The sequence below is a fragment of the Danio rerio genome, chromosome 14, assembly GCF_049306965.1.
Source record: "Danio rerio strain Tuebingen ecotype United States chromosome 14, GRCz12tu, whole genome shotgun sequence".
NCBI lineage: Eukaryota > Metazoa > Chordata > Actinopteri > Cypriniformes > Danionidae > Danio > Danio rerio.
Genome location: NC_133189.1, coordinates 14,213,749 through 14,241,748, shown reverse-complemented (window position 1 = coordinate 14,241,748; position 28,000 = coordinate 14,213,749). Strand labels below are relative to the sequence as shown.

The window sequence follows — 28,000 nt, the reverse complement described above, 5'->3', positions numbered from 1 at the left end:
AGCACCCAGACGGCTGTGTACAGAGGCGGATCCGCCGAATGTCCCAAGGGGGGCGGGGCCTTATCTGGATGGAGCCACGACCCCTGGCAGTTCCCCAGACAATGACAGGTCTCTCTCCGGTTCAATCGGTTGATCCTGCTGGCCCCGGGGGTATAGTGAGAAAGTCTGGGCCGACGTATTGGTGCTGCGAGCACGAGGATAGCACACCAAAAGTTTGCTCCATGAAGGAGGTGAGTGCGTAGATTCGCGTTCCAGCCACGCCAGTCGTCACCCCTGGTTGTGACAGGCTATACTGGATACCTGTGAGTATAAAAGGGGGTACATATTAAGCTTTGGTTGATTCTGGGTGTAACCAAACCTCCATTCACCAAAGCCTGCTTTAGGACCTGGCATTGGATACGAGCCGCACAGTGAGGGTAAGGTGTGTGCACGGGGATGTAATCCACTACCCGCTAATGGCGATAGATATTCAATTCCGGGGTAAAAAGCATAGCATAGAGGTAGCAGTTAACCCTCTGGGGTCTGAGGGTGTTTTGGGGCTCTGGAGAAGTTTTGACATGCACTGACATTTGTGTTGTTTTCAGTATCTTAAAAACATATAAATGGCTAAAGTGTGATAACACTGTAAACGGCACAAGTTGGGCTACAATAATACCTAAGCAGCATGTTTGTATGTGTTTGTGTTTTTGAGAAAGAAACATTTATGTGTGGTTAGTGAAAAACTAAAATTTTAGAAGTCACTGAAACAAGGCCGTGAAACACACAGAGAACATTTGTGCACAAGACTTTTGAGAACTGGATCTGGTAGTCTAGTGTTTTTGCTTCAAAATTATGTGAGAATCATCTTGTTCACTTGCTCACAGAAAACAATATAATGAATTAAAATTTCTAAGTCACTTTTTGAGTGAAATTGGTTTATGCAGGAAGGTGTGAACTATCATTACTATGCAGTGAGTCACACCTGAGAAGACAAAGACCTGCATAATGAGCTTCATAATGAGCCATCAGACAGGTATGTGAGGAGGGAAGACTTTCAATAAGGAATCAGAGAAAAGTTTATTTACTTTTTTGTTTGCAGTTTATTTAAAATATATGAATCACACAAAATAACTGGAGAAACACCTGTGAGAGTCAGTACAGTCTATAAAACTCTGCAAACTTTTAAACTTACAAATAGCAAATCTACTGTTTTTTTTCTTTTTTTTGTAAATGAAGAGTTTTGTTGCAAAATTAGATTTATCCATTTTGAGAAATGTTGGTTATTTGATTTTATTATTTAAGACATCTACAGTGAAGTTCTTTCACAATTTTATAAATTAAACTATTACTTGAGCTCAGTGAAGTCCAGGAACACAATATTCTTCAAATCCAGGATATTTTTTATTTAACTTTATGTCTATAAATGGTTTATAAATAAGTCAAAAACATACCGAAATGCAACATATTATTTTAACATTGTCAAACATCTTAAATTGGTTAAAAAAATAATACATTGTAGGGGATCAACCTACAGTTTAATATCGATCAGGGATTTATTAGCTCATTTCAATTAATCGGATCCTGAAGATTTTGATTCGACTCAATTGAGTCAGATTGAATCAGATTAAAAGATTCACACTTTACCTACTATTTGTCCCGCAAATAGAAGACATCGTATCTTTCCAATCTTGTTAATATTATTTATGTGGCCAGCGATAATAACATAACACAGTATTGGGTTAACAATAACAAGGTAACAAGATCTACAGCTCGAGGCAATGACTTAGAAGCACATAAACAAGAACACAGTTCTTACAAAATGAGTACAAAGATTTATTGAGCTACACTACGATACATGAAACTAACTACGTAATAAGCAAACAACAAACAAACGCACACACACATTCACACATACACACAGAGACAGTTCAGAGGATGCAAAATGAGTTGACAACGTCCCAAATTAATTTTAATACTTCTTGCAAGATCTTAGAATAACACCTGAGAAACCACAAAAGCAGAGATTTATCTTATCTTTTAACTGCTTACGATTAATCTGCACCAATCAGTAAGAGACAACATTAGTTTGTGTTACTTGGGCCCTTTTTGCTGAAGTCGAATCTCCCTCGACGGCTGGCCTTGGGGAAACACGGTGCTCCTGATTGGGTGGTGACTCGCTTCGATGAGGTCTTTGGGATTCACGCGCTCGTGAATGGCTGTTGTCCTGGGTTACCTAGGTGACGGACTGCTGAGAGTCGGTTTTGCGGAAGTTCGTGCAGTTTCGTGAGTCTAGAAACTTAAGAGGTTTGCGTGGAAGTTCGTGGTGACCCAACCGCGTGGTGGCGCGGTGTCCGGGCAGGCGGGAGGGGGCAGAGAGCAAAAGCATGCGCAAGCTAGCTAATACAAAAAGCAAAGTTTCTTTGTCGCAGAGCGTTTTAAGTGACCTGGTCCCCATGGAACTGTCTGCCAATGAGCAGCTGCCATGAAGGGCGGGGCCACGCCCCGTACCGACGTAGGAAAGGTCAATAATTGCATGTAGATTTCACGTGGTAGAACTCTTGCAAGATTGAAACTATCTTACATCAAATGTTACAAGATGAATACTGTTTGTACTACTAGTTTTTCATTTACACCAACGTATTGCAAATGTCACTAGCTTTCGTTCAATACCAGACATCATACATTTTAGACACATACAGATTATTTTACTCTGTTATAAGGGTTAAAACAACACATTGATTTACCTGGTTGATTGGAATAAACAGCATATGAGGAACATTATGGCATATTATTTAAAGATACATCTGCCTTAGTTCTAACATTAAGAGATTGTCTTATATTGTCTTAGATATTCATATGCAATAATGTTTCTAGAGATTTCTTGAGAGACTTAAGAGAGTCTCGTGAGACGGTTTCCGCTGAAGATCCTGTAAAAGCCATTGTTTTTAATTTAATTGATTTAATTAATCATTGGCTAGTTAGCCGGAGGGTACCAGAACATCTGCGGAGAAGTACTGGTCAGAGGAGCCCGAAATCAATTGGCGCTCTGTTATCCTGATGGAATAAGCCCTTAAGCTTGTTCAATGAATGAGACAATTGGAGATGCCCAAGATTTCAGATTCAACTCGTGTTGACCACTGCAATATGCCGATTAGTTCCTTCAACATCATAATATATGGAATAGTATATACAAAGTTTGAATTAAAATAATAAGATTTTGAGTTAGTTTATCTCATATTAGAGCAATGTTATTTTAAAGAATGATAATTAATCCATATTTAACAAAAATTACTGTGAGCAAAAGAAAGCAGGTGAAAACACACCATGTGCGATAATGATATCTTTTAAACAGTCGTGTACATCACAGTTTTTGGCGCAAGTGATCATCCTCTCACTCTGTATTCACAGTAATTATTTAAAGAATAAACTTACAAAGGACACTTAGAAATGTAACCTTGCAGACAGGTATCCTGTGATGGGGAGCAGCGCAGGAAAAAGGCAGTATTTCATTGTAACCGCTGGCCTTCTTAACATCAGCGGAGATTCACAGATGCAAGATTACTTGGTCCACTTTTGTAGCGTTTTTAAACATTTTTTGAAGTTGAAGGCTACATCTTCATTTAATAGTTTGTCGGAATGACACAGACCAACATTACTTCTACTTACAGTACTTCTTGTCTACTTTAGCTCTCTTTGCCACTAGTCCTTTACCTCTGTTGTTTTCACATCTGGATTTACATATGAAGCGCGCTTACTGAGAGGCGGGACTACACTGCTGTAATGAGGTGATATAGGAGAATCTGTACCATTCCATATATTATAATGTATTGTTTTTGTAACCAATTTAAGATGTTTGACAGTTAAAATAATGTGTTGCATTTCAGTTGTTTTTGACTTATTTATAAACTATTTTTAGACATAAAGTTAAATTAAAAATATCCTGGATTTGAAGAATATTGTGTTCCTGGACTTCACTGAGCTCAAGTAATAGTTTAATTTATAAAATTGTAAATGAACTTGACTGTTGGTGTCTTAAATAATAATGTCAAATAACCAACATTTCTCAAAATGGATAAATCTAATTTTGCAACAAAACTCTTCATTTACAAAAAAAAATAAAAAATAATAATAAAATATAGCTGCAAGCAGCAATTAAGGGGCTAAGCACTTTTGACCAAAAGGTGGCGCTGCTCCAGAAGTTTTTAAGAACTTTCAGGGCATGGGGTTGAAGATGCATACCATGTTTTGTAATGATATGTGAATGTGTTGGTAAAATATGGCATTTTTGACCAAAAATCGAAATGGTCGATGCCCAAAATGGCTGACCTGTAAAAATCAGACATCACTCGGCTCGACATGCTCTGGCGGATGTAATGAGAGCAGTTTTATGAGTTTTGGATGAAAGGTTGAGGCGTTATAAACCAAAAAAGCAAGTTTTTTGTATTTCCAGACCACTAGGGGGCAGTGCGCCGAAACTCCGCATATAGCCTCAAACCCTAGTTGTCATAACACACACCAAGTTTGGTGTGAATTGGTGAATGCGTTACGGAGTTATCGTCTCAAGTCCGTCTTTGCAAGTTCTATGTTAAATTTGATTGCAAGTTAAACGAAAACGGTTGTTCAAATCAACTTGAATTCCATAACTTTTGGTTGGCATGGTCTGTAGATCATGTGATTCAATTTTGGTGATAATCGGAGAAACGGCCTAGGACGAGTTCGATCAAATAGGTTTTTCGAATAATTTAAAATAGCGCGAAAAAATTCATGACGGAAAATGACGTCATAGGGTGCGTTTGAATCGGACTGAGCCAGAGAATCAGGGGAAAAAAGAATTTTGATTGTAGCCCGTTTGGTTCAAAAGTTATCATGATAAACATACATGAACGTTTGGACAAGTGGTGGCGCTAGAGAGTTTGATTTTGAGACTTCATGTTTGGTATGATTATTGTTAATACTGTCCTCTATCATTGTGCCAGATGCTTACCATGTTTTGTAATGATATGTAAATATGTTGGTAAAATATAGCATTTTTGGCCAAAAATCGTAATGGGCGACGCCCAAAATGACTGACCTGTAAAAATCAGACATCATTCGACTCGACATGCTCTGCCGGATGTAATGACACCAGTTTTATGAGTTTGGGACGAAAGGTTGAGACGTTATAAACAAAAAAGCAAGTTTTTTTAATCTCCAGACCACTAGGGGGCAGTGCGCCGAAACTCTGCATGTAACCTCAAACCCTAGTTGTCATAACACATACCAAGTTTGGTGTGAATCAGTGAATGCGTTATGGAGATATCGTCTCAAGTTTATTTTTGCAAGTCCTTTGTTAAATTTGATTGCAAGTTAAACGAAAACGGTTGGTCAAATCAACTTGAATTCCATAACTTTTGGTTGGCATGGTCTGTAGATCATGTGATTAAATTTTGGCGATAATCGGAGAAACGGCCTAGGACGAGTTCGATCAAATAGGTTTTTCGAAAAATTTAAAATAGCGCGAAAAAAATTATGACGGAAAATGACGTCATAGAGTGTGTTTGAATCGGACTGAGCCAAGGAATCAGAGAAAAAAAGAAATTTGATTGTAGCCCATTCGGTTCAAAAGTTATGATGATAAACATATGTGAAAGTTTGGACAAGTGGTGGCACTAGAGAGTTTGATTTTAAGACTTCATGTTTGGTCTGATTAATGTTAATACTGTCCTCTATCATTGTGCCAAATTATACAACTTTCCCGCATACGCCTATATGGGCTGCCATTCAAATCCGGCGGAAGAAACGGAAGAAAAAGAACACTAACGAAAGCAATAGGTGCCTACGCACCTACGGTGCTTGGCCCCTAATAAAAATCAGTAGATTTGCTATGTGTAAGTTTAAAAGTTTGCAGAGTTTTATAGTGTACTGACTCTCACAAGTGTATCTCCAGTTATTTTGTGTGATTAATATATTTTAAATAAACTGCAAACAAAAAAGTAAATAAACTTTCCTCTGATTTCTTCTTGAAACTCTTCCCTCCTAGTCACATAACTGTCTAATGGCTCATTATGCAGCTCATTATGCAGGTCTTTGTCTTCTCAGGTGTGACTCACTGCATTGTAATAAGTTCACACCTTCCCGCATAAACCAATTTCACTCAAAAAGTGACTTAGAAATTTTAATTCATTATATTGTTTTCTGTGAGCAAGTGAACAAGATGAATCTCACATTTGAAGCAAAAACACTAGACTACCAGATCCAGTTCTCAAAAGTCTTGTGCACAAATGTTCTCGGTGTGTTTCACGGCCTTGTTTCAGTGACTTCAAAATTTTAGTTTTTCACTAACCACGCATAAACGTTTCTTTCTCAAAAACTAACACATACAAACATGCTGCTTAGGTATTATTGTAGCCCAACTTGTGCTGTTTACAGTGATATCACACTTTAGCCATTTTCATGTGTTTAAGATACTGAAAACAACACAAATGTCAGTGCATGTCAAAACTTCTCCCCCAAAACACCCTCAGACCCCAGAGGGTTAAAAAAAACTACCTGCAAAGCCACCTGAAAAACGATGGGCAAGTGTACCAAATGTTTCAAATGCAAAGTGTTGTCATACCAATAATTGGTTTGATTTAGTTAATATAAGTTAATTGATAAATAAAACGTATTTAAGCATAATTTGAACGCATTCTAGTTTTACAGTTTGTTTGCATAAGTGCCTAAAACTTTGAACAGTACTGTAGCTTTGCAGGTAGGTTTTTTGAAGCATCTTAGAGATGTAGCCAAAGTTCTTCTGTATGTACAGTTGTTTGTCTCAGTTTGTTCCAGACAGACTGGATGATAATCAGATCTCTGTGTAGAGTGCCGCCTTTACAGATAATAATCTCACTGTAGAATTACAATTAATGACAAAAATGTTTTTTTCAGCAGGCTGAATGACAAAAAAATATATATTTTAAATAAATGGGTGTGATGATTCGCCCTACTATATATATATATATATATATATATATATATATATATATATATATATATATATATATATATATATATATATACACACAGAGGTCACGTTAGACATTGTCATAGTCCGTGATTTTGACGGAGAGGGTTGTAAGTGTTACCAAGGTTACCAGTAAGAGATAATAATAGGAAAAGTATTCAAAACTAATGAAAAGGGCTTTATTTGTTGTGTAAAATATACATTTTCAATTATTATGTGTCCTTAGTTGATAGTTAATGTAGCCAATCATTAGGAGTTTTCATTTTAAGAAAGGCCAATAAGGATACAGATTACGGCACCACGGATTAGTTGTTTTCCGGGTGTCCGTTCTTCGTACCTCGCTTAGATGATCTAAGATGATTTGGTAGATCCCGGATCTTTTCATCTCGATAACTGATCTCTCGCTAATTTGGTTCTTCAAACGAGTTCGGGAATCATATTAGAATGTCTGGATAAACACACACTCACCTCTTTTTCTCAGCTCTCTGAGTCTGAGGTGTCCAAACTCGTGCTATCTAGCCATGCAACCACCTGTCCACTCGATCCCATTCCCTCTCATCTCTTGCAAGCCATCTCTCCTGCAGTCATACCAACACTGACTCACATAATTAAAACATCTCTTGACTATGGTTTATTCCCCACTTCATTCAAGCAGGCTAGGGTAACCCCACTGCTAAAGAAACCCAACCTGGACCATCCACTACTTGAAAACTACAGACCAGTATCCCTGCTTCCATTCATGGCCAAGATTCTGGAGAAAGTAGTGTTCAGTCAAGTCCTGGACTTTCTTACTCAAAACAATCTCATGGACAACAAGCAATCCGGCTTTAAGAAAGGCCACTCAACTGAGACTGCCCTGCTCTCGGTCGTGGAGGATCTCAGACAGGCTAAAGCAGACTCAAAATCATCAGTCCTCATCTTGCTGGACTTGTCAGCTGCTTTTGACACTGTCAATCACCAGATCCTGCTATCTACGCTCAAGTCACTGGGTGTTGCGGGTACTGTTATACAATGGTTCAGATCTTACCTCTCTGACAGGTCATTCAGGGTGTCTTGGAGGGGAGAGGTGTCCAACCTACAGCATCAAAACACTGGGGTACCTCAAGGGTCTCTTCTTCCGCCACTTCTCTTCTCCATCTACATGTCATCTCTAGGACCAGTCATCCAGAGACATGGATTCTCCTACCACTGCTATGCTGATGATACCCAGCTATACCTCTCTTTTCATCCTGATGATCCCTCGGTTCCAGCTCGCATCTCAGCCTGCCTGTTGGATATTTCACACTGGATGAAAGATCATCATCTTCAGCTGAACCTTGCAAAAACGGAAATGCTTGTAGTTTCTGCCAACCCGACTCTACACCATAACTTTTCAATCCAGATGGATGGGGCAACCATTACTGCATCCAAAATGGTGAAAAGCCTTGGAGTAACGATTGATGACCAACTAAACTTCTCTGACCACATTTCTAGCTTCCAGCTAACTCTATCAAGCCTCTTCAGCTGCTCCAGAACGCAGCAGCACGAGTGGTCTTTAAAGAACCTAAACGAGCACATGTCACTCCGCTGCTAGTCCGTTTGCAATGGCTGCCAGTTGCTGCTCGCATCAAATTCAAAGCTCTGATGTTTGCCTACAAAGTGACTTCTGGCCTTGCTCCTTATCTGCTCTCACTTCTGCAGATCTATGTGCCCTCCAGAAACTTGCGTTCTGTGAATGAACGTCGCCTCGTGGTTCCATCCCAAAGAGGGAAGAAATCACTTTTGCGAACGCTCACGCTCAATCTGCCCAGTTGGTGGAATGAACTCCCTAACTGCATCAGAACAGCAGAGTCACTCGCTATTTTCAAGAAACGACTAAAAACTAAACTATTTAGTCTCCACTTCACTTCCTAATCTGCAATTGCCTCTCTGGATATCACACTAACTGTACCCAAAAAAAAAAAAAAAAAAAAAGTACTAATACTTTTCTTCTTAGACTTTACAGACCTGAAACTTGCCTAGAGCATTTATTCATTGTTGCTCTTATAGTTGTGTAAGTTGCTTCCTTGTCCTCATTTGTAAGTCGCTTTGGATAAAAGTGTCTGCTAAATGACTAAATGTAAATGAATCGGACCCGGAGGCACCGAAGGGCAGCCAAGCTTGGGCCGATTACTACTTGCTATCTGGGTAGCGCCACTTCAGCCAACGTTTTGTAGTTAGGTAACATTTATCCTAAGGAAGTGATTAGAAGTTTGCTGGATTTTCTGAATGTGGGATTTTCCGGTCTTGTAAGCACTCATTTCACTGGGAAAAAATACTGCAGCACTCGCTACTTTAGTACCAGGGGCACTGCTTAACCCCTCTGCGTTCTGTAGTGCATGGTGCTCACAACGCATTCCAAACCACCTGACCTCCCTGTTGCAGCTTGGTTGGCCTGTACCAACAGCGGATTTTTGTCTGTTTGTTCTTCATCATCCACTGCATCACTTTTTCTTTTTTTACCTTTATTATTAATTTCACAACTATTTGGCCGTTTAAAGCTCAGCTGCTGTGTCAAAACAAGGGCATTCGGCATCACTTGGACAGGAGTGGGAATTATAATTAGCTACAAATTACAATAGCTCACCCTCAGCATCAACGCAGGGACAACATGCAAACTCCACACAAATACAGCAACTGACCCAGCTGACTCTTGAACCAGCAGACTTTTTGCTGTGAGGCGACAGCACTGCCTACTGCACCACTGTGTCACCACACACACACACACACACACACACACAAAGATAAAGTCTGAATTATTAGGCCCCCTGTTTATTTTTTTCCACAATTTCTGTTTAACGGAGAGATTTTATCAACACATTTCTAAATGCAATAATTTTAATAACTAATTTCTAATAACTGTTTTTTTTAATCTGTGCCATGATGACAGTAAATAATATTAGATTAAATATTTTTCAAGACACTTCTATACAGCTTAAAGTAATATGTAAAGGCTTAATCAGGTTAATTAGGTTAACTAGGCAGGTTAGGGTAATTTGGTAAGTTATTGTATAACGATGGTTTGTTCTGTAGACTTTCGGGAAAAAATATAGCTTAAAGGGGCTAATAATTTTTACCTTAAAATAGGTTTTAAAAAATTAAAAACTGCTTTTATTTTAGGCAAACTAAAACAAATAAGACTTTCTCCAGAAGAAAAAAATATTATTAGACATACTGTGAATAATTCCAGAATCTGTTAAAGAGCACCTATGGTGAAAAATCTACTTATCAAGCTGTTTGGAAAGTCATGTGTGTAAGTAGTGTATAGACCGTCATATTGGGGTGATATAAACACACACAGTCCTTTTTTTCAATTTAACATCATAAAAACTGTGGACCAATTGGAGCGGTTTTCAGACCGACCGCATCTTTACGTAGGAGAGCGCCCCTTTGGGCTCAAAACAAGATCAATATTCTTCACATTATCGCTCTGATCGGAATTATTGCTTGTACCTTTTGCATGGCACAACGCCGTGCATTTTAGAGTTCTGGGCATGGGTTTCTGTAGGGGTACACGCGGCTGAGCTTCGGGTTGGCGGCAGCGGCGCCGTTGTGTATCTTTTCCTTTTCCATGGACCTCCAAATCACCCTCTTGCATACTGAAAAAAAAATAAATAAATTTAAGTTAAACCTTTTCAAAAACTTTGAATAGTCAAAAGGCATACAGCCCTTAAATATGGAATCAGATTAGTCTTAAAAGAATATCACGCAAAAGACACGATGTACACATGCGTAGACAAATTCATGCGCATAAAACCAAATTCACGTGCGTAAAATATGTATATATATTCACAAAAAATTTTCACGTGCACAAAATAAAAATACATTTTCATAAAATACGTTTCACAAATGCAAAACCCATTTGCAAATGTATAAGAGTGTACAAAAAGTTTTGAATGTTTAAAACTTGCAAATTCATCCGGAATGAAAACGTGCAAATCCTCTTTCACGTACGACTCCCCCTGGATACATGTGTGTATTTTTGAGACTTTCCTGGCAGAGGCAGGGCGACTCGTACCTTTCAGCCAATCAGATGAGAGCTGTAGTCAATGACACCAACTTTGCGCTTCATCTGCGCAGACTGTTTCTCTCCAGCATGGCGAACGGAGAAAGCAGCAGTCACACTTTTTTTCATTTATTTAATTATTTGACCATAGCCTCACTCTTTTAAATCCATTATTTTGCCGCATCTCCGCTCTTCTTATTTATTGTCTCGCAGCCTCATGAGCAGAATGTAGTTTGCAGAATGAATTATCATTCCGGCAATTCTAACACAGTAGTGCCATTGTGGTATAGGAGTCAGCACGTTGCGCTATTAAGCTGCCGACTCGTGTTCGATCCTCACCTGAGTTGAACTTTTTTTTTTTTTCATTTTTATTGTTAAGACATATAAAACTGTAAGGTTGTTGAACATTTAAAGTTCTAAAGCAGCTGTTTTCTTTAAAAAGACTTGACAGTGTTCAGAAACTGAATTGCAAATGATCTTATTTTAATATAGTCAGTCGTGAACTAAGGTGGGCCGGTCAAAGGCTTGAAACTGAAAAGGAGTCCCACTCCGGCCCTGACTATATCCAATGAATAAGCAAGCTGCTGTTGTGCTTTAGTAATGTATATGTATGTGTTTATACAGTTGAAGTCAGAATTTTTAGCCCCCTGAATTTTTAGACCACTTGTTGATTCATTCATTCATTTTCTTGTCGGCTTAGTCATTTCGCCACAGCGGAACTTATCCAACTTATCCAGCCAGTTTTTACGCAGCGAATGCCTTTCCAGCCGCAACCCATTTCTGGGAATCATCCACACACACACTCATACACTACGGACAATTTAGCCAACCCAATTCACCTGTGCCGCATGTCTTTGGACTGTGGGGGAAACCGGAGCACCCGGAGGAAACCCAAGCGAAGGCTGGGAGAACATGCAAACTCCACACAGAAATGACAACTGAGCCGAGGTTCGAACCAGCAACCACAGTGACCACTGCCTTGCCCCGCTTGTTTATATTTTCCCCACTTTCTGTTTAACGGAGAAAATATATATTTTTTTAACACATTTCTAAACATAATAGTTTTAATAGCTGATTTCTAATAACTGATTTATTTTATCTTTGTAATGATGACAGTACATAATATTTTATATTTTTATATTTAAGACACTTCTATACAGCTTCTGACATTTAAAGGCTTAACTAGGTTAATTAGGTTAACTAGGCAAGTTAGGGTAATTAGGCAAGTTATTGTATAACGAGGGTTTGTTCTGTAGATCATCGAGAAAAAAAAAATAGCTTAAAGGGGCTAATAATTTTGTCCCTAAAATAGTTTTTAAAAAATTGAAAAACTGCTCTTATTCAAGGCGAAATAAAACAAATAAGACTTTCTCCAGAAGATAAAATATTATCAGACATACTGTGAAAATTTCCCTGATGTGTTAAACATTATTTTGAAACTATTTTAAAAAGAAGAAAAACATTTGAAGGGGGCTAATACTTCTGACTTCAACTGTGTATATTCATAAATATTGATTCATTTTCTTTTCAGCTTAGTCCCTTTATCAATCTGGGGTCGCTACAGTGAATTGAATTGCCAACTTATCCAACATATGTTTCACGCAGCGGATGTTCTTCCAGCTGCAACCCATCACTGGTAAACACACACTCATACACTACGGTCAATTTCAGCATACCCAATTCACCTGTACCACATGTCTTTGGACTTGTGGAGGAAACCAGAGCACCCAGAGAAAACCCACGCAGACACGTGGAGAACATGCAAACTCCACACAGATATGCCATCTGACCCAGCCGAGGCTCAAACCAGCAACCTTCTTGCTGTAAGGAGAACATACTACCCACTGCGCCACCACATCACCCGCCATTTAAAATGTTTAGTCCCACTTTATATTTACAATTGCTTATACCTGTGAACTTACATCGTAACTGGATGTATAAGTAGTATGTAAATACAGTGTATGTACATACTGGTACATAGTATTTACTTAATGTAATACTGGTGTAACTACACACATGTAACAACCCACTGAATTATATGTTTAAGTTCAAATGTGACCGGCTTTGTTCTGGTCTATTGAAAAATCTATTAGTTTCTTAAAATAGCAACGCACCAGCAATGCGCCTCAGCACGCCTTTGTTTTTAGACCAGAACGCCTATGGGCACACATATAAGTGTAAATGCATTTTCTAATTAAACAGCGTGGCGCAAAATGTCAAAACGACTCTTGCGCCAAGCTGAAACTAGCAAATGAGGCTACGTTCACACTGCAGGCAAAATATTTTACAAAATATTTGAGCGACATGCATCATCATTCTGTGCTGCAAACATCATCTACCCCTCAACAGCACAGTAGAAGGGCACACAGGGTGATTACAGTACCACAGAAAGTTGGTTGTTCATGTTAAAAACGATTTTGAAGGCATAACTGGTGCTTGTTATGCAAGGGCAGGTGCTCGCCTAATAATATATAATAATAATAATATAAGCATGATCTGACAACTTGCTTACTCATGCAGAACACACGTGTGCATAATTAGACATTTTGCGTTCTCCGTAATGAACTTTTGCGCTTGCGAGTCACGTTTAGGTCCATGATCTGTTCACACTGCAAATCTGATATTGGCCACATTTATAAGAGCAGTATGAACAGCCATGCAAAAAAATCAAATCTGAGAAAAAAATCAGATTTGAGCACTAAGCCTCGCAGTGTGAACGCAGCCTAACAATCGCGTCGCGCCTTGCGCCACATTGCGCTGGATGTATGATAGGGACCAATCTTTCCAAGTTTGAGAGAGCACTTTTGAGATCTTCACTTGATGTGGATAACCTGAAGTTTGTGTGTCGCCAGCAGCTGAATCTCCTGAAAGCACTCTCAAAGCATGTGGAAAATTCCCAGGAAATAATTCAAGCTTAGCAGCAAGTGTTTGAATTAGCACAACAACCACGGTTGAAGCAGTGAAGCCGAGCAGTGATGGATTCAACTGGCCTGAGAGGTCGTCCAAAGTTTGCTATTGGAAGAGAAGTATTGAAGAAGGTATTGCTGCAGACAAACCTTCCTGTGCCCTGTGTTGCAAAAATAATAGGCATTTCTACTAGAACGGTCTTCAGAAGGATGAGTGAGTTTGACCTTTCTGTCTCAGGGCTGTAAAGCAGCATTACTGATGAGGAGTTGGATAATGCTGTAAAAGCCATTAAAGATTACATGCCTGCTGCTGGCTACAAAATGGTCAGAGACAGGCTGTTGTCTTTAGGGTTTCATGTGCAGTGGCAGAGGATAGCTGCCTCTATATACATAGTTGATTCAGTGGGAATCCTGTCTAGACTGGCTAGATTGGGATGTGTTGTAAAAAAGAACATACTCTGTTCCAGGCCCCCTGTCTCTTGTGCATGTAGACACCAATCACAAATTGACAAGGTAAGTTTTTTTTTTAAGTTTTATATTTTTTTCTAACAATAGAAAAGTATTTAAAAGTCTTTGATTATAAATTTAGTCAACAAAATTACAATAACAGCACTCTTGACTCACAGCAAGAAGGTCGCTGGTTCGAGCCTCGGCTTGGTCAGTTGGCGTTTCTGTGATGAGTTTGCATGTATTACATGGGTTTCCCCTGGGTGCTCCAGTTTCCCCCAAGTCCAAAGACATGCGGTACAGGTGAATTGAGTAAGCTAAGTTGTCCATAGTGTATATGTGTATGAGTGTTTCCCAGTGATGGGTTTTAGCTGGAAGGGTATCCCCTACATCTTTATTAATCTGGCGACCCCAGATTAATAAAGGGACTAAGCCGAAAATAAAATGAACGATTGAAAATGAAAACAACTTTTTAAAAATTCAAAACATTTGTATTGCTATTTTTTTTCTATCTTGGAAATAGATAGAACAATGTGATATTTGGTGGTGTGGATGGTTATTCCAGGAAGGTATGTTTTCACTTATTTTCTGTTTTTTCTTTTTAAGATGTCATCTGGTATCAGACCTATCTCCATTAAAAATTCACTATGAAAAACATCCTGTATGTATTCCTACCAATGTGTACTTATTGTTTTTATTTTTTGTATTTGCAGATTATGTACTTGAATGCAGCAAACAACAACCTGTCATTAAAGGGCCATGACACCCCCCTCTTTCGGTTAAAGTCTACTTCAGAATTTTTTCAAAAGATGCATGATTAATGGGCGTGGAGCTCCGCGAGCATCGGGCAGGAGTGGGCGTGGCCAGCAGGGGAGAAGGGGAGCGAATAACTGCTGTTGTCAGTTAGCTCACAAAATGAGACACAAAGAGGAGACGCATGAGTTTATAGTTTACAAAGTTAAAATGCAAAGAAATGAACAGTGATTTATTGCCCTGCTACATTTGTTATTCGTAATTTCATATACAGACAACCACAATTTATATCATTATAAAGATGTGTGTTCATGTAAACAGTATAAATGAGGACTTCTCCCTCAATCCCCGTATCCAGCAGACTCAGTGCAGCAGGTCTCCTGACCCGTCTATTTTAACCATTAACCCTGCTGGTAATCTGGAGGATTTAGGCAAACACAGCAGCACGGCGATGTGTCTGAATATGAACGAACTCCTGATAAGCGTCCGCCATTCTCTAATTCTCGTGCTGCTCTCCCGACAAAAATGCTAGCAGCACGCACACAGCTTTGCTGTATGATCGGCCCTGACAAGATCGCGGGGGAAAACATGCAACAAACCCTGTGGATGATGGAAGCAATCGCACATGAGCCTTCATGAACGGCTAAATACTGTGCCGTGGTTTCCGTGTCTCTCAGCTCAGGCTTGACACTGGCAGGTCTGGCAGGTCTCATGAATAATTAAGCAGCCGGCTCTTCTCATAGGATAAGAAAACTCCACTATGAATAATAATGAGAAACCGACGCGTCATCATTGCACTTGCAGTTCTGCGCTACGTCGCCGATTTTGATCCCGCCCCAAAAATCATTTTAAACCTGGAAGCTGAAATTAGCTGACAAAAGCTCAAAATTACCCAGTTTTCCCCACAATTAAAGCTGACAGGTGCTAACATTGTCTTAACTGATGCTCAACAAACACAAATCTGTTAATATAAAAAAAAGTTCTCCGGGGTGTCCTGAACCTTTAACAGCATTTCACTTTTTAACAGAAGCAGTTCAACAATTTGGCTTACTGTCAAGGTGTGCATAGTTGTATAAATACAAACAAAACAGCTTTTTTATATTTAATATTCTTCTCACATAAGGGTAAGGGGAGACCATGGACTGAAAAAACGTGAATATTGCCAGGATCATGTTTTCTTCAAGGGACACTGACCGAGGAAGTTTCATAGCTGGTAAAAGTGTCCATAATAAAAGGTAAAAGTACAATTGTCTAAATTATATAAATTTTTTTTTTGTAATCGCTTCTCACTTAAACTTCATAGTAAAAATTATACTTTGACCAAACAAGAGTTCTAAATAATTTAAATAAGCAAGTACTTAGAACCTAATGACAACTGTTTTTAGTATGTTATATATAGTTGCATATAGTTTTATTTTTATTTTTTGGATCAGTACATCAGTAGCAGCTTAAAAACTATTTTAATATATAATTGATAAATCGAGATGTCGAGATGTGCTAGCGTGTAAGGGGGAAACAGGTCGAACTTAATGACACATTTGATGGTTCATGCTGAAAGACAGAGGAATGCACTGTCTTTGACAGCTCGCGACTTCATGTCACATTCTAAATACAATTACATGGACATCAATACTCTGATTGTAATATTATTAAGATAATACTCTAATAATCTTAATGGTAATTAACATGGTATTAGTCTGCCATGTAAGCAGTGATTTTGTCTACCTTAAAAGACCATCAAGTCACGAAATGCGAAGGTTTTTCTTTCTGTTCGCCATGTGGCATCAAACTCCATTAAAACAGAAGTGGAAAGTTCAAAATGAAACACCCGAAATTGCATGAAACTCTGGAGTAAACTCTGGAGAGCCTGGTGATGCGACATTAATTGTTTTATACTGAAACTTGCCTTCAAAAAGTGCTTCCTTGGTCTTATCTATATTTTTTTGCATGTTAAACACACGTCGACCACAACAGGAAAAAAAATCTGCAACTGCTTTAATTTTTTTAACGCGTTATTTCAAATTAATCACATGCGTTAACGCACTAATTTTGACAGCACTAGCATATATATATATATATATATATATATATATATATATATATATATATATATATATATATATATATATATGCTAGTGCTGTCAAAATTAGTGCGTTAACGCATGTGATTAATTTGAAATAACGCGTTATATATATATATATATATATATATATATATATATATATATATATATATATATATATATATATATATATATATATATATATATATATATACACAGTTGAAGTCAGAATTATTAGCCTCCCTGAATTATTAGCTCGCCAGTTAATTTTTTCCCCCAATTTCTGTTTAATCGAGAGATTTTTTTAAACACATTTGTAAACATAATAATTTCAATAATGTTGGTTACGTATGTAAACTTGGTTCTATGACTGGCAGAAGATCGAGCAAGCCTCTATGGAACCTCTGTGCGCTGACAACGCTGCTACATAGACCTTTAAGGTAGAGTACGAATGAACCATCCTCAGTAAACTCTGCAAAAACTTGAGTATGTCAGGTATGGAACAATTCTGGGGCCATATTTGATTTTCCTTGCACCATTAAGAGAAAAGTTTCCATCTATTCTGATATGACGCTCTGGTGGATGGTGCGCAAGCGATCATAACAGTGTCGCTGACCCCCTGTGGACAGACCAGTAGGCTGGCGTCACCCCCAGTGGCCATACACAAAATTACAGTGTTTGAGATTGGTCGTGGTGAAACGTACACTCTAGCTGTGTCAGTAGATCGGATCTGGCTGGCAACAGAGCTGGCAGACCCGTTAAAAGATTGTGTAGGAGATGAAACCATGGTCTGTTTGGCCAGTGAGGGGCTATTAGTAACAGCGGTTGGTTTGTCGCCCAAATGCGACCCAGAACTAACCAAGTTATTGGAAACGGAGGGAAAGCGTAAAGGAGACCGCTCGGCAGGCTGTAGGCCATTGCATCCTGACCCAGCGAGCCCGCTGAGAACCATTCCGGACACTGTACTGACTGACTGTTCGCGAACAGGTCTATCTTCGCCCTCCCATATGTGTTCCAAATTAGTTGAATTGTTTGGGGATGGAGGTGGCACTTCCTTGGCACAGGTATGTTCCACAATAGTGCATCTGCCACCATATTTACATGACCGGGAATATGTATTGCTCTCAAGGAAGATAGATGGACATCTACCCATAGCCACAGATCGTGTACAGCGCGGAGGAGCTTCAGCGATTTCGTGCCGCCTTGGTGATTTTATGTTGAATACAACCGACACATCGTCTGACCTAATTAACAATTCTAACTGTTTCTTGAAATGTTTCAGGGTTAGCTTTTAGCTCTAAGTAATTTATAAGTTAGGAGCGGAGATTCATACTCGTTCCCTCTGTAATGAACCTTATTGACATTTATGCCCTTCAGAGAAACACCACACACAATGTACGGTACAAAAGAGAAATGCTTTATTTATTTTAAGAACAGGAGCGAATAAGATGCGGGTACTGGGCGAGAGATATAGGTCAAAGGCTACGTGCGATTTTCACGCCCACTTCTTTACACACGGTGAGTTAAACACATTACTGCAACAGTGTTTCAAATAGCACCCCACACCTCAATCTACACTGCACACAAAATTAAGACGCATCCCCTATAATCATATATCCTCCCGCACCCGCCTCCCGTACTAATACTTTTCACGCCTACAACACATCCCACTCTACATTAACAGACAAACACAAATAAAGGTTTAAAAAGACTTCCCTTCACACCACCTTCTAGACCCAGCCAAGGAGGAAGGCACCAGCGTTATCACACAGAGCAGAACAGGGCGCCCTTCTCGGTATAGGTTTCGTACGTCCGCAGCTTGGAGTCGTGGCCAGGATACTCAATCAGTTCATTCATAAAAGAAGGAGAAGGCGGGGCTAGACTCCATAATTTGCTCCCAACACCTGACTGCATCAGGATCGAGGCTTAACCCAAGGTAGTGGTCAGCTAAACATTTAATATCCCCCCTAACTCGACTATCTCACATAGAAAGCCCTATCTAGCTACCTATCTTCATCTCCGAAGGGCATATTGCCCCCGAGAGACAGCCCAGCGAAACCCACAACTCACCACCTCGGAGCTTGCGTTTCTTTCCCGCACGCCTCTTTTAAAGAGTCTCATCAGATGCGGTCGACAGGTGAATCCACTCATGTAAGTCACATGGTCCTCGATCTCACTATTCCACACCTCTCACACCAATCTGCCTCCATACACCCCCCCAGCGTTGTAGGCTGGCATCGGTGGTTAAAATTTCTCTTTTTGCCGGCGGGGGTACATAGCAACACCCCCCGTTAGAAATCCCACATTGCGCCATGGTTTTATTGTTTAGTGCCATGCTACCCTTGTCACTCCTACTGAGGTGAATATTTTTATGAAGATTTATGACTGACAGGTGTCACCCATCATTGAAAGGGTCTCAGGAAAGGCATGCCCAATCTGATGACAGGGGTTGCTGCAGCTAGCATACCTGCTAATTTTAGTAACGTCATATATTTGACATGTTTGCCCAGTTTTATATGGGCTGACAGCTGTAATATTTTTTGATTGCTGGAATTGAATAGTTTGCGCTGGAATTAGCTGACATTTGGACTGGTTGAATGTAAACCCGAGATTCATCATATGCACCCAGAGCTGCTGCAGATTTCTTGATAACTTTTTTGGACTCTGCGCACAAATGCCAATCGTCAATGAACGAAAGGATACACATTCCACTGTGTGGTAAGGTAGCTAGTGTGGCCTGTATCAACTTTGTGAACACCCTTGGATAACTCTTCCCTTTGAAATGGAATCTTAGATGACGACGATGATGAAGCGCGATTGGAATGTGGAAATATGCGTCTTTTAAGTCCACCTTCACCATCCAATCTTGAGGCTCGATTGTACGCAGGACATTGATTAACCGAAGCATACGAAACAGTAGGAATTTAAATATTTTGTTCAGATTCCTTAAGTCTAGGATAGGGCGAAAGCCCCCTCTTTTTTTGAGGTTAGGAAGAAGATGGAAAAAAAAACCCTGTGCTGCAGCTGGTAGTTTAATTTCTCTATTGCGTTTTCTTGCGAGTAATGTTTGAATTTCTTTGACTAGAATGTTGCATCAGAAGCCACCATATTTCTTAAGCTGTATGGTCTGTTTGCGGTTATATAAGGTCAAGATTTTTGGACCTTATAGAACCTTTTCTGCGGTAGTGTTGGTGGTTCATGCACGGTATGTTGGTGGTGCACGGGAAATGCACCCCGGCGGGAAGACCAGTGCTGATAGCCAGGTGCCTTAAACTCAACCTGCTGCTGACACCGTGCTTCTGAAGCTACGTGTCTAGGTTCCAGAGCCTCCTGTGCAGCTGGACCAAGTATCTGGCCTGGAACCAGAGGGAGCTGATGCAATGTGGTTCTGCAGGATTCTGCCAAGAGCGACTGAGCTACCCAAATCTGGCGCCGGGCTTGGACCAGCAATCCCATGGCTTTACCGCAGTGACCTGCTATCGAACCTACCGATCTCAGGGCTACATTAACCATGTCTATGAGGGAATCGTCTGTTGAGCTGACTGAAGCCCTGATTACCATTAACAGGTGTACCAGCATGTTGGCAGTCTTTCCTAAGCACCCAGTGGAGTTATATATTTTCCATATCAAATTATTTGAGCGTCTGCGCTCCATATTTGGACACTTCGGATCTTGTCTTAGCGCTTCGTCTTGCCGTACAATCAAAAACGCTACTGCTGGCTCTATGGGTGGCATTTGTCCCATCCCCATCGAGGCCTGATCTTCCTTTGTTGCATAGGTTGAAGTTTTGCCAGAAATTCCTGAATTTTCAAATATGCCTTTAGCTAGCTCATCCACTTTATGAGCTAATTCTTTTTTTCCTTTTCTTTTGGCAGGGGAGTGGAACCAGCAGTGATAACTTCTGTCATACCCTACTCCCTACTCCCCTCCTTGATATTAGTTCCTGCTAGACGAGCACATTGTACTGCTAGGGGTAATACACTGCAATTAATACATGGAACTTCTAGAGTTTCCCTGAGATGGTCAATTCCCAGGCAGCTCGGACACTGATCATGCTCGTCACCTAGATCCATTTGCCCTTGGCAAGAGAAGCATAGTGCCGACATCCTGGTGATGGATGGTTTAAAAAACCACACTCACCCAACACACCTTTTGTTTCTTTAAAGAATACAGCTGGTGGAACTTCGTCCTGGTTAGCTGCACTGACACCGTTAGGTTCTGACATCTACACGAGAAGACGAAAGAAAAAAAAAAAAAAAAAAATTACTAACACTTCCCTTCTTAGACTTTACAGACCTGAAACTTGCCTTTAGTACTTATTCATTGTTGCTCTTAGTGGTGTAAATTGCTTCCTTGTCCTCATTTGTAAGTCGCTTTGGATAAAAGCGTCTGCTAAATGACTAAATGTAAATGTAAATGTAAATGAAAGAGGAAGTAATGACATAACCTGAGGTATTTATAGACGGACACGTCATTAAGGTCACATGGGTAACAACTTTGTTATTAGATTCTCGACAAGGGGAAGGACAGGAAGGTATAAACTCTATAATGTGTGTCCACTCTGGTGGTCTTTAGCCAATTATTTTGTATTAATTTGTTTTTTTCTGACAAGTAAACAAACAAACATATAAATAAAAGAGCAGCAAACTTGACTGCACCTGCTTTGCTTGTCTGGCTTTTGCACAGTAATGTCCAAACTAATGTTTGGTCTATTTTCAAATCTAGAGATATTATTCATTCATTCATTTTCTTTTTGGCTAGTCCCTTTATCAGAGGTCGCCACAGCAGAATAACCGCAAGCAGCACGTTTTTTACGCAGAGGATGCACTTTCATCTGCAACCCATCTCTGGGAAAAGAGATACTATATAAAATTCAATACAAATATATCACTACATTGCACAAACCAAAACCTAATTAAAGCTGCAAAGCTGAAAAAAAATAACAATAATAATAACCTTTCTCCACAGGTCCTCGCATGTACAATATAGTTTAGTGAATACATGGCAGAACACAATGGACAAGATACCTAACAGAAAAAACAACAATGCAGAAAACAAATAGTAACAATTTATAATTAGGTTGTATGAACAAAAAAATGAACACTACATTTATTAGAGTATTTATTCATATTTGTTAACATTAATGAAAGTAAAGTTGTTCATTTTTAGTTCATGCCAACTGAGTGCGTTAGCTAATGTTAACCAGCATTAATTTGGATTTTGATAATGCATTAGTAAATTAAACACATCTGAACTTGTCTGCCGGACACCGGTCCTCCATAACTGAGCTTGGTGATCTCCGATTTAAACATTTAAGCACTGCAATCATCAGCTTAACCATTGGATCCATCACTGTCAAAGATGAATTTACAGTATCCAATTCATCCCCCCAACTGTGGATATAAACACATATGAACGGTATAAGATTTAATTTGAGAAAAAAAAGGAACATACGTGTAATGCAACATAAAGTTACTACTTACATTGCCACTAAAATTATCCATTTTTATGGAAGTTGATGGAACGTCAGTGCCAGGGTCTTTGGTGTTTCTGATGTGTTAATCATATAAAAATTAGGTATTTAAAAGAGTTTTGCACCGTTTTAGTAACCTAATCTGGAATGACGGAATTGAACAACCAACATCGACACTGGATTGATCCACTTATGGAAATGGGTGGCACTTCAGGGTCCTGAGACAAATTAAAGAGTAACTGTGAATTAAAAATAATTGACCAATATTTCATGAAATATGACTAATTTTAATAAATAAAAAAATTAAAATTTAAAAAAGATTAAGAAGTTTACCGATTCACAATCACTTTCATTAATTGCGCATGCTCGAGTGACGTCACTGGCGTCACTGTCTCCGTTCGGTCACACACTGTGTGTGCTTGAAGTTTGGACTTGCTATTTACTCGCAATTTAAATCTTAATCATAAAATTCTTCCTCATTCGTTAAGTATTTGTCTCTCCTACTTAGGGTGACCAAACCCTTAATACATTTATACAAACAAAACTGCTTTAAAAACGGTCTGTCGATCAAGCATCCGCCTGTTGTTTGTAGCTTTAGCCTGCTAGCGCCGCTGGTCAGCTAAAGCTACCGACCTCTTTTACCATACACTTTTGACTTACTGGCTTTGCTCTTTACCCCGTAAAATGTCGCTTCCGTCTCTGTCCTTGTTTGCAGGAGAAGCATCGATGGAGGCGTTGGAGCTGGAGCTGGAAGAAGTGGAGTCCCAGATCCGGGCACTGGTGGTGAGGCGGTCGCGGCTACGGGAACAACTTCTTGTGTTACCTAATGCTAAGGCCGTCTCATCACCTAAGGTACGTGGAAATTACAACCACATCATTCCCTCTACCTCAACCCCGCGTCCTTCTCTGTCCAGGCCCAGCGTACCCGGGGCGCGGCTCAGCCAGGCATCGTTCACGCCGACACCCGGCTACCAAGGCGCCTGGGTGCAGCCGCGCAAGGTGCTTCCCAGATCCCGGGGCAGAACACAGTCTCCTCCTGTGTTCGAGATCTCCACGGAGAACCGCTTCTCCCCTCTCCACGAGTCGAGTCCCGATGTGGCCATCATCGGTGACTCGATCGTTCGTCACGTCCGTGCCGCCTCCTCAAAAGGTAATAAAGTACGTACTTTCTGCTTTCCTGATGCCCGTGTGAGAAATATTTCTACACAGATTCCAACCATCCTGGGCGCTGCCGAGAGCCCTGGTGCTGTTGTCCTCCACGTGGGGACAAACGACACCGGGCTCCGGCAGTCGGAGATCCTGAAGAAGGACTTCAGGAGCCTGATCGAGACGGTTCGACGCACTTCGCCCGCCACGCAGATCATCGTTTCTGGGCCACTTCCTACCTACCGCCGAGGAAATGAAAGGTTCAGTAGACTTTTAGCTCTGAATGAATGGCTAATAACATGGTGTAAAGAACAGAAATTGCTCTTTGCTAATAACTGGAATCTTTTCTGGGAGCGTCCTAGGCTCTTCCGTCCTGACGGCCTGCACCCCAGTCGAGCCGGAGCTGAACTCCTGTCGGACAACATCTCCAGACTACTTCGCACCATCTGACTAGCAGGTAAAAATTCACAAAATTCACATTATAGCCACCTAGACTCTTGTTCACCCCACTTAAACATCAGTAACGCATATCTGGCAAATCCTATAGAGACTGTGTCTGTTCCTCGTATTATTAGATTAAGAAATAAACGTACTGTGTGCTCCAGAAAAAATCTAGTAAGAATCAAACCAGAAAAACCAGTTGAAAGTGAAAATACAAATTTCGTAAAACTTGGTCTCCTAAACATCAGGTCACTTGCACCTAAAGCACTAATCATTAATGAAATAATAACAGAAAACAATCTTAATGCACTCTGACTCACTGAAACCTGGCTGAAACAAAATGACTATATTAGCTTAAATGAAGCAACTCCTCCAAGATTCTTATATAAACATGAGGCTCGTCAAACTGGTCGTGGTGGTGGAGTTGCATCAATCTTTAGTGATTTCCTTAATATTAAACAGAGAAACGGACTTATGTTTAGCTCCTTTGAAGTATTATCGCTTAATGTTCAGCTTCCAGATACTATACAAAAACCTATGTTATCTCTCGCTTTAATCACCATATATAGACCCCCAGGACCCTATGTCAAATTTCTAAAAGAATTTTCTGATTTTATTTCTGACTTACTAGTCAAAACTGATAAAATGCTAATTGTAGGTGACTTTAACATCCACATTGATGACGCTAATGATACATTAGGGCTCGCGTTTATGGATTTAATACACTCACTTGGTTAAAGCAAAACGTTGTGGGTCCAACCCATCGCTTAAAGCATACATTAGATCTAATTCTGTCTTATGGAATCGAGGTTATTGACGTAGACATTATACCACAAAGTGATGATATTACAGATCACTACCTCTTACTATATAAGCTGTGTTTACCTGAAATCAGCAAACCCGCTCCAATACTCCGCCCTAGTAGAACTATTGTTCCGTCAACTAAAGATGAATTTATGAATAACTTACCTTATCTCTCTCTATTTCGTAATGCACCCGCAAACTCAAATGATCTTGATGTAGTAACCAGCAGTATGGATGCCATCTGTACTAGCACACTAAATACTGTGGCACCCATCAAATTAAAAAAGGCTAGAGAGATTAAAACTATACCATGGTATAATAGTCATACTCGTGCGCTCAAAACAGCAACCCGCGCCCTGGAACGTAAATGGAAAAAAACTAATTTAGAGGTCTTTAGAATTGCGTACAAAGACAGTATGTCCAGCTATAGGAGGGCTCTAAAATCTGCCAGGACCGAGCACCTGCGCAAACTGATAGAAAATAATCATAACAATCCTAGATTTTTATTTAACACCATCTCTAAATTAGCAAAAATTCGGTCATCCTTGGAACAAACTACTCCACCGCAAATTAGTAGTGATGACTTTATGAATTTTTTCAGTAATAAAATAGAAGGCCTTAGACAGAAAATAGGAGATGCCAAACTTTCTGCACCGGCTTATACTCCAAATCCTGTAAATATTTCACTAAATCATAATAATAACCTACACTGCTTCAAAATCATAGAACATGAAGAGTTAGTAAAAATTATAAATAGCTCTAAACCAGCTACGTGTATACTGGACTCAATTCCAACAAAATTACTGAAAGAGCTGCTACCTGCTATAGGAGAACCTCTTCTTAACATTATCAACTCTTCTTTATCTATAGGCCATGTTCCAAACTCTTACAAGCTAGCTGTTATTAAGCCTATTATTAAGAAACCGCAACTAGACACCAACAACTTAGCTAACTATAGGCCTATTTCAAATCTTCCATTTATGTCTAAAATACTAGAAAAAGTTGTTTCCACTCAATTATGCTCTTTTCTGCAGACGAACAATATTTTTGAAGTGTTTCAGTCAGGTTTCAGGGCTCACCACAGTACAGAAACCGCCTTAGTGAAAATAACCAATGATTTACTCTTAGCTGCTAACCGAGGATGCGTCTCGCTATTAGTTTTACTCGATCTTAGTGCGGCATTTGATACCATAGACCACAATATCCTCATAAATCGCTTAAAGTCTATAGGTGTCCAGGGACAGGCTCTACAATGGTTTAAGTCATACTTAACTGACCGCTACCAGTTTGTGAATCTTAATGGACAGCCTTCTCAAATCTGCCCAGTAAAGTATGGGGTGCCTCAAGGATCAGTTTTAGGCCCTTTACTGTTTACAATTTACATGCTACCTCTGGGAGACATTATTAGAAGACATGGGATCAGCTTTCACTGCTATGCAGATGATACTCAATTATATATTTCAACTAAACCTGACGAGACGTCTGAACTTTCTAAACTAACTGAGTGTATCAAAGACATCAAAGACTGGATGACCAACAATTTTCTTCTCTTAAACTCCGACAAAACAGAATTATTACTTATTGGGCCTAAATCTTGCACACAGCTGATCTCGCAACTCAATTTACAATTAGAGGGATACAAAGTTAGTTTTAGCTCTACTATAAAAGATCTGGGTGTCATATTAGACAGCAATCTAACTTTTAAAAACCATATATCCCATGTCACAAAAACTGCCTTCTTTCATCTGAGAAATATCGCTAAATTACAAAATATGCTATCCATCTCAGATGCAGAAAAGCTAGTCCATGCTTTTATGACTTCGAGACTGGATTACTGTAATGCTCTATTTGCTGGCTGCCCAGCATCCTCTATTAACAAACTTCAATTAGTACAAAATGCAGCAGCCAGAGTTCTGACCAGGTCTAGAAAATATGATCATATAACCCCAATTTTATCCTCCTTACACTGGCTGCCTGTTAAGTTTCCTATTGAATTTAAAATATTAATTCTCACCTATAAAGCTCTAAATAATCTAGCTCCTGTTTATCTAACCAACCTTCTGTCTCGCTACAAACCAACTCGCTCTTTAAGATCTCAAAATTCAGGGCTTCTGGTAGTACCTAGAATAGCAAAATCAAGTAAAGGAGGTCGAGCCTTCTCTTTCATGGCTCCTACACTCTGGAATAGCCTTCCTGATAACGTCCGAGGCTCAGACACACTCTCCCAGTTCAAAACTAGATTAAAGACCTATCTGTTTAGTAAAGCATACACTCAATGCATCACCTAGTGGGTTCCACACTGGCTTCTGCATCTTGCTTATATACACTATGAACAGCAGCTACGCTAATTATTCTCTTTATTCTCTATTTTCACCTGGGGATACTCATCCCGAGGTCCTCAGATTATGCGGAGTCACTGATTGGATCCTAGACCAGCGACGTGATGATCCCAAGGATTCCATATCCGGGACCAGGCCATATCCTGAGCTGCTGCTGCGCTGATGGTCGTGGGGAGTGGAGAACATGAGTCTGATTCCAGCGACGCTCCAGGGACAGACGAGTCTTCGCTGAGGCCATCTTCCAGCCTAAACCACGGCAAATGAAGTTCTGCACAAGACTTTTGGCCAGCGGAGAAATTAAAATGGTCGTGCCAAACTGAGCCTGGTTCTCTCAAGGTTTTTTTTCTTCATTCCCATCAGGTAAAGTTTTTTTTCCCTCTCCGCTGTCGCCACTGCCTCGCATGGTTCAGGATTGGTAGAGCTATGCATCGATGAATTGGCTCTTTAGTGTTTGAACTCTCAGTAATGATTAAATCACACTGAACTGAGCTAAACTGAACTGAACTTAAACACTAAAACCTGAACCACACTGTTCCAGTTACTGAACCACACTGTTCCAGTTACTATGACCATTTATGTGAAGCTGCTTTGACACAATCTACATTGTAAAAGCGCTATACAAATAAAGCTGAATTGAATTGAA

The 28,000-nt window shown here is 39.8% G+C and overlaps 1 protein-coding gene across 4 annotated transcripts; it reads left to right on the top strand.

The window, feature by feature from the left end:
- Nucleotides 1–96: 96 nt before the first annotated feature.
- LOC141377700 (uncharacterized) lies at nucleotides 97–28,000 on the top strand. Of its 4 annotated transcripts, none has more exons than XM_073922583.1 (2): nucleotides 97–230; nucleotides 23,343–28,000. In XM_073922583.1, the coding sequence occupies exon 2, from the start codon at nucleotides 23,354–23,356 to the stop codon at nucleotides 24,221–24,223; it is 870 nt and encodes a 289-aa protein (XP_073778684.1). In that variant the 5' UTR covers nucleotides 97–230; nucleotides 23,343–23,353; the 3' UTR covers nucleotides 24,224–28,000. The 4 variants fall into 4 exon arrangements, with proteins under 4 accessions (XP_073778684.1, XP_073778686.1, XP_073778683.1 ...); XM_073922585.1 differs by lacking the exon at nucleotides 97–230 and adding an exon at nucleotides 23,100–23,185; XM_073922582.1 differs by lacking the exon at nucleotides 97–230 and adding an exon at nucleotides 23,181–23,241.

Coding starts and splice junctions, on each gene's coding strand:
- LOC141377700 (XM_073922583.1), top strand. CDS start 23,354: ATGGAGGCGTTGGAGCTGGAGCTGGAAGAAGTGGAGTCCCAGATCCGG.